This window comes from Aplysia californica, unplaced genomic scaffold, assembly GCF_000002075.1.
Source record: "Aplysia californica isolate F4 #8 unplaced genomic scaffold, AplCal3.0 scaffold01577, whole genome shotgun sequence".
In the NCBI taxonomy this organism is placed as follows: Eukaryota; Metazoa; Mollusca; class Gastropoda; order Aplysiida; family Aplysiidae; genus Aplysia; species Aplysia californica.
This window is the reverse complement of record NW_004798847.1, coordinates 134,206-141,900: the sequence shown is the minus strand read 5'-3', so window position 1 is coordinate 141,900 and position 7,695 is coordinate 134,206. Positions and strand designations below refer to the sequence as shown.

At 42.2% G+C, this 7,695-nt stretch overlaps 1 protein-coding gene across 7 annotated transcripts in view; it reads left to right on the top strand.

Moving 5' to 3' along the window:
- The window catches only part of LOC101858239, a 75,832-nt gene that overhangs the window by 7,268 nt on the left and 60,869 nt on the right, over positions 1 to 7,695 (top strand). For 5 of the 7 annotated variants that reach the window (XM_035973633.1, XM_035973634.1, XM_035973637.1 and 2 more), the window contains one exon: positions 7,547 to 7,622. In XM_035973633.1, coding sequence (XP_035829526.1) covers positions 7,547 to 7,622 — 76 coding nt within the window. The remainder of the gene's footprint in view (positions 1 to 7,546; positions 7,623 to 7,695) is intronic. The other 2 variants (XM_035973635.1, XM_035973636.1) reach the window with 1 other exon arrangement.

Below are 7,695 nucleotides of genomic sequence, written 5' to 3'. Positions count from 1 at the left end.
TCTCTCTCTCTTTTTTTTCCCTCTCTCATTTCGTTTCTCTCAGTCTTTCTCTCTCACTCTCTTCACTCTCTCTTTCTCTCGCTCATTTCTCATCTCATCCTCTCTTTCTCTCTCACTCCCTCTCTGTCTTTCTCTTCTTCCCTCTTTCTATTTCTCTGTCCCTCTCTTTATGTCTCTCTCTCTCTTTTTCCCATCTCTTATTTCTTCTCTCTCAGTCTTTCTCTCTCTCTCTCTCACTGTCTCTCTCTCTTTCTCTCTCTCTGTCTCTTTCTCTGTGCTGTGTGACTGTGTGTCTGTCTGTCTGTCTGTCTGTCTGTCTGTCTGTCTGTCTGTCTGTCTGTCTGTCTGTCTGTCTGTCTGTCTGTCTCTCTCTCTCTCTCTCTCTCTCTCTCTCTCTCTCTCTCTCTCATTTCCCCACTCATTCTCTCTTTGTTTCTTTTTCTTTCTCTCTCCCCCCCTCTCTCTCTTTCTTTTCTTCCCTCTTTGTCTCTCTGTCTCTCTGTCTCTTTCTCTTCTTCCCTCTGTCTCTCTCTCTGCCTCTCTCTCTGCCTCTCTCTCTTTGTCTCTCTCTCTCTATCTCTCTCTGTCTCTATGTCTCTCTTTCTCTCTCTCACCCTCTCTCTCTCTTTCTTTTCTTCCCTCTTTGTCTCTCTGTCTCTCACTCTCTCTTTCTCTTCTTCCCTCTGTCTCTCTGTCTCTCTGTCTCTCTGTCTCTCTGTCTCTCTGGTTGATTGCACACCACCCCTCGTCTGTGCTCAGAAATAGAAAAAACATAAACATTTGGAAGCGGAAGCCGCGTTGTCTCTGATTCGAAAGCGAAACTGCATACAGTTGCGAACGTGTTGTCTGTGCCTTGTTGATCTGAATTCGGAACCTAAGGTAATGATCAGATGGCTGTGGTGGTTTATTGTAGCTGAAAGCTTTGCAGTGTAGACTAGTATAGATCTATATCTAGACTCTAGATGATGTATCGTGTAGAACCAAACAAGACCCACAGAGTCTCCCGAGGGAGAGAGACCAGATCTAGACCTCCTTAGATCTATATATCTAGATATAAATTATTATAAATATAAATATAGATCTAGAATCTAGAATGTAGACCTAGGCCTAGGCTTGCCTCTCCTTCTTAGTAGTCCCTCACTTATTATAACTAACTAATGTCCACTGGAACTGCATGCAATGTACTGGCCTTTGTAGAGCTAAATCTAAGTTTGTTTGAAGTTTGATGGGAATAGCACACAGTGAGCCTAACCCTAATTACTAATACTAATACTAATTTAGTAAAACAAATTTAAGCTTCCTCTATTACCGAGTATTGGCATTCACTAATTAATGACTAGATTCTAAATCTAATGGCAATGTTAGATCTATCTCAGCTGGGCACTTTGTAGAGCTAAATCTAGGGTTGTTTAGAAAAGCGTTTGATTGTATATCACACGGTGAGCCGAACGCTTAGTCAACCAAGTAAGCTTCCTATTACTATTATTATCATTACCGACTTAGAATGACATTCACTAACAAATGACTATAATGGCAATGCTCAATGCTAAATCTAGGGTTGTTTAGAAAAGCGTTTGATTGGAAATGTCACACAGTGAGCCGAACGGTTTTAACTAATTAAAAGTTGGGGGCTCGGGTGACTAATCAACTAAGTGAGTAGGCCTAGATCTCGAACCGTCATTTCAGTTTGGGAAATTTTTCGCAGCTCGTCCGACACAAAAGCATAAGCCTAGATTTTTTGTCGAATAACTTTCGATCCCGTTTACTTTTAACCTAGATTCTCTAAACGGCACTCTTCGAGGGAAGTGGTCCCGGCTTAACACCATAGAAATAACACTAAGACTTGTAGTCAGAAAAAAAAACAGAAGTCGAGTAAAAAAGCTGTCTTCGGTAATTTTTTTCCCTTACTTCAAGTTTAGAATATTTCCCACATTAATTTTTTAATCGGCTTCCTTTTTTGTTTCCGATTGCAAGTGTTATTTCTACGGAATTAGGCCGGGACTACTTCTCCCGAAGAGTGCCCTCTAAACGAGTGACAACCCCGTTTTGTTTTTTCGAGCAAAACTTTTTTCAACGTTATAGATTGGTGTGGAAGGGCACTTTTCTTAGAGAGGCCAGAATATTGCTCGATATGAGTCGGGCGGAACTATTTTCTTACGGATATTGATAAGTAAATGGGACAAACTGATACAAGACCGGGAACGGTAGCTCGATAACATTAACAATCAGTGCCGTCTGTCTCAAGTCATCCGTAAGAAAATCGTGTCTTTTCATCGGACAGGCTACAGCACGGGCAAAAATAGTTTTGGTGTCGACGGACATCCCCGCTCCGTCCCTCATGTTTAAACCGACTGCGTCAGTGTCGTTCTGTAGGTATTAATTTTAAATAACGTTTCCAAGCCCTCTGACCTGGTAACCGTAACAGTTTTGGTCAGGTCCATTTTTCCACTTCTCTTTCCCCCGATCTCGGAATCTTCGCGGAGAGGAGCAGCGCCAGCCGTTTGCCAGCGACGAGGAGACGGTGAATTCTCACGCATCCTCAAACCCGCACACACGCACGCACCAACACACACACACACACACACACACACACACACACACACACACACACACTCGCGCGCGCTTAGCAGTCCGACCCGAAATAGGTATATTTCATTAAAACATTTCCAGTCGAAAGTCGGGCTTGAGTTGTTTTCTTATTCGTACAATCAGATAATATAAGTGAGACAAATTATCGATAAAAGACCAATGCGACAGCCATATACATATATTGTACGCACACAAACACACGCACATGCATGCATGCGCGCACGCACGCACGCACGCATGCACACACGCTTGCACGCATGTACGCACACACTCAGGAAAAAGAGAGAGGGGAGAGAGAGAGGGAGAGAGAGAGAAAGAGAGGGAGAGAGAGTCAGCAGCACTTCCCGGTGTGTCCCGTAGGTCTGCGCTCATAGAAAAAGCTCACTTTGGGCGTATATTTTTCCAGTCTAGCGGAAAATACAAATCATCGCCAAACCTTTCGTGAAAGAGAAAAAAATATTTTGAAAATAAGGGGCAAAGATGTTGTCACCCCATAACCCCTAATCCCCCCCTCTCTCTGCTCCAACCCACCCTCTTTATCTCTCTCTCTCTCTCTCTCTCTCTCTCTCTCTCTCTCTCTCTCTCTCTCTCTCTCTCTCTCTCTTCCCCTTTCTTTCCGCTCTCTCTCTTCTCTTCTCTTCTCTTCTCTTTCTCTTCTCTTCTCTCTCTCTTCTCTTCTCACTCTCTCTCTCTTTCTCTTCTCTTTTCCTTCTCTCTCTCTCTCTCTCTCTCTCTCTCTCTCTCTCTCTCTCTCTCTCTCTCTCTCTCTCACTCTCTCTCTAGGTCATTAGAACCAGAAAACCTTCCTCTATAACACACTGATAATCGGCATGAATCGGAAAGAAAGAAATTTGTTGAAAATACCGTTTAATGGTATATTATCGAAATTATCAAATATCGATACCCGATTATTTAAGAATCGCACGTCATATCTCACACTGCAAACATTTTAAACCACTGTACGGGGCTCTGTTCCTTAAAACTTATGTTTGTTATCCTAAATATGGGAATTTGAGTTCTAAGCCTAAAGATTTTTAACGGGGAGCTAAAAAATTTGAGTAGTAATGTACATTGAGTAATCGATACTAGTAGCTGTTTACAAATGAGAGATGAGAGAAAGTGGAAGCAGTAAGAAGAAGAAGAAGGAGAAGGAGAAGGAGAAGGAGAAAGAGAAGAAGAAGACGAAGAAGAAGAAGAAGAAGAAGAAGACGAAGAAGAAGAAGAAGAAGAAGAAGACGAAGAAGAAGAAGAAGAAGAAAAGCCAGCCTTAACCATTATTACACTACAGACCGAAGTACAGACGAACAAAAGCACAGACGAACAAAAGCACAGAAAAAAGACGAGGTGTGCAAATCTGCTCTTCCCGGTGTGTCCCGGAGGTCTGCGCTCTTCGATAAAGACGCACTGTATGCGTATTTTATTTCAGTGGACAAACCCTTCGTGAAAGAGAAAGACAATCGTTTGAAAGTTGTTATCTCCCCATACACCTACCCCCCCTCTCTCTCTCTCTCTCTCTCTCTCTCTCTCTCTCTCTCTCTCTCTCTCTATTTCTCTCTATCTATTGCTCTCTCTCTATATTTCTCTCTCTATCTTTCTCTCTCTTTCTATCTCTGTCTCTCTCTCAATATCTTTCTCTCTAGCTCTCTCTCTCTCTCTCTCTTTCTCTCCCCCTCTCTCTTTCTATCTCTCTCTTTCTCTCTCTCTCTCTCTCTCTCTCTCTCTCTCTCTCTCTCTCTCTCTTTCTCTGTATTTTATAATTTAACTCGCTTGGTCTTTTACGTTCAGTCACGGCTTCCATCGCCTTTCTTCGGTAGATTGCACACCACCCCTCGTTTGTGCTCAGAAATTAGGAAAAACATAAACATTTGCCAAGCGGAAGCCGCGTTGTCTCTCATTCGAAAGCGAAACTGCATACAGTGCGAACGTGTTGTCTGTGCCTTGTTGATCTGAATTCAGAACCTAAGGTAATGATCAGATGGCTGTGGTGGTTTATTGTAGCTGAAAGCTGTGCAGTGTAGGCTAGTATAGATCTAGATTTAGATTTAGATCTAGACTCTAGATGTTGTATCGTGTAGAACCAAACAAGACTCACACAGAGTCTCACGAGGGAGAGAGACCAGATCTAGACCTAGAATCCACACCTAGGCCTAGGCTTGCCCCTCCTTCTTACTTCTTCTTAGTCCCTAACTTATTATAACTAACTAATCATAATGTCCACTGGAACTGCATAGGCTAGGCTAGGCTAGTATAGATCTAGATCTAGATCTAGATCTAGATCTAGATCTAGATCTAGATTCACAGCTAGTCAGCTACTTAGTACTTAACAAGACTCACAGCTAGTCAGTCCCTAACTTAGTATTAATAGATGTAGTCTGTAGTGATTCTGGTAGGACTGGTCTTTGTAGAGTTTTGTGTATAATGGGAATAGCACACGGTCTGCATGCAGTGTACAGGGGTAGGACTAAATCTAGAGCTAAATCTAGGGTTTTGTGTATAATGATTCTAATACTAATTTATAATAGGCCACCTCTATTCTCACCCGGAGTGAGAATAGTGCAGGCGAGTCTTGTGGCTATTCTCACCCGGTGCGCGTTCACCCTAAACCACAGAATTCTACACTGTGATAACAGAAAAATTGTAGAATTCTGTGCCGTGAACAATTGTAGCCTACTAAAAGCGTACAATTTTGTCTGTGGGCAGTGGAGAGAGAGAGAGAGAGAGGAGTAGCGCGAGAATTTCCGGGAAAGTGGCGACCCGCGTAGTTCGGCTCGATTCGAAAAGTTAAATAGCCATAGCATCTTTGTAGACAACCAAATTTATTTACTTTTGTGTTTTAACATCATTTTTTAACTTTGTTTTGGTCAATTTGATCGTCCACACCGATAGACAGTATTCAGAAAGAGACGGAGAGAAGAGGGGAGGAGTTGATCTTGCGAGAACTTCCGGGCGGGTGAGAATCTAATAGCCACTTTCTATTTAATAAAACAAACGAAGTGGCTAGCCGTACTTAAGTACGGCTAGACTGCCAGTCTATCCGTACTTAGATCTAGGTTTGGCCCATTAGATCTAGATCTAGATCTAGATATAGTAATTATTCAGGTTCAAATAGTAATTATTCAGGTTCAAATACATGCAAGTCAGTAAGGCTTTTGGTTTGTCTGAAATACAAATACTTTAGGCATTGCAAACTAAAAATTTCATTTACAATTCAGCCATCAATATTAAGTACGGCTAGCCTGACAGTCTAGCCGTCCTTAAGTACGGCTAGCCTGGATGTCTACCCGTACTTAAGTACGGCTAGACTGCCAGTCTAGCCGTACTTATCTTAGGCCCTATTAACATTAGAAAACAGGAGGTTTAAAATACATGCACTGTCATTAAGGCACCTGGTTTCGTCTCAAATACAAATACTTTAGGTACTGCACACTAAAAATGTATATTTACAATTCAGTAGGCCTATTTTTTGTAAATAGGTCAGTCTAGCCATCATATTAAGAATAAGTACGGCTAGCCTCTTCCTAAAACAAAAGCTTCACTAAGTAATGACTAGATCTAGATCTAGATTCTAGATCAAGATCTAATAGCAATGCTAGATCTATCTGAGCTGGGCACTTTGTAGAGCTAAATCTAGGGCTGTTTAGAAAAGTGTTTGATTGGAAATATCACTCGGTGAGCCAAAGGCTTAGTCAACCGAGTGAGAATCCTATTATTATATTATTACCGACTAATGGCATTCACTAACAAATGAGTTATCAAACTTCAAACAAACTTAGATTTAGCTCTACAAAGGCCAGTAATGGCAATGCTTAATGCTAGGACTTGGCTTTGTACAGCTAGATCTAGGGTTGTTTAGTGGTTGATTGGAAATGTCGCACGGTGAGCCGAACGGTTTTAACTAATTAAAAGATGGGGGTTCGGATGGCTAAGTAAGTGAGTGGGTCCAGATCTAGTGAGTTTAGACTCAACAGTAATGTTAAGCAAATGTCGGTGTTTGACACCGTTAACCAAACTGCCCCTCTGGGATCAATAAAATTGTAATTTATAAATGTATCTCTTTAATGGTTCACTTTGAAGTCAGTATTCCATGAGTAAGAAACGCGAGTGATTCTTGAATTAAAAAGTGGAGACCTCGAACCGTCATTTCAGTTTGGGAAATTTTCTGCGCTCGTCCGACGCAAAAACATAGGCCTAGATTTTTTGGCGAATAACTTTCGATCCCGTTTACTTTTAGCCTCGTTTCTCTAAACGGCATTCTTCGAGAGGAGTGGTCCCGGCTTAACTCCAAAGAAATAACACTAAGAGTTTGTAGTCGGAAACAAAAACGGAAGTAGGGTAAAAAAGCTGTCTTCGGTATTTTTTTGTCGTTCGAATTTAGAATATTTTCATCCTGATTTTTTTCTTCATCGGGTGGCATTGTGACCCTGGCAACTCAAGCCAGCTTTTTTAATCGGCTTCCGTTTGTGTTTCCGATTGCGAGTGTTATTTCTATGGAATAAGGCCGGGACCCCTAATTCTCCCAAAGAGTGCCCTCTAAACGCGTGACAACCCCGTTTTGTCTTTTCGAGCAATACTCATTTCAACATTACAGATTGGTGTGGAAGGGCACTTTTCCTGAGAGGCAAAAATAAAATATTGCTCGATATGAGTCAGGCGGAACTATTTTCTTACGTATATTGATGTAAATGGAACAAGACCGGGAACGGTAGCTCGATAACAATCGATGTCATCTGTCCCAAGTCATCCGTTAAAAAAAGCGTGTCTTTTCGTTGGACGGGCTACAGCACGGGCGAAAATAGTTTTGGTGCGGACGGACATCCCCGCACGGAACCTCAATTTTTAAACTGACTGCGTCACTGTCGTTCTGTAGGTATTAATTTTAAATAACGTTTCCAAGCCCTCTGACCTCGTAACCGCAACAATTTTGGTCAGGTCCGTTTTCCCCCTTCTCTTTCCCCAGATCTCGGAATCTTCGCGGAGGCAGTATCATGTCTGGAGAGGAACAGCCCCAGCCGTTTGCCAGCGACGAGGAGATGGTGAGTTGTCACGCATCCACAAACCCACACACACAGACACACACACACAAACACACACACACACACACACACA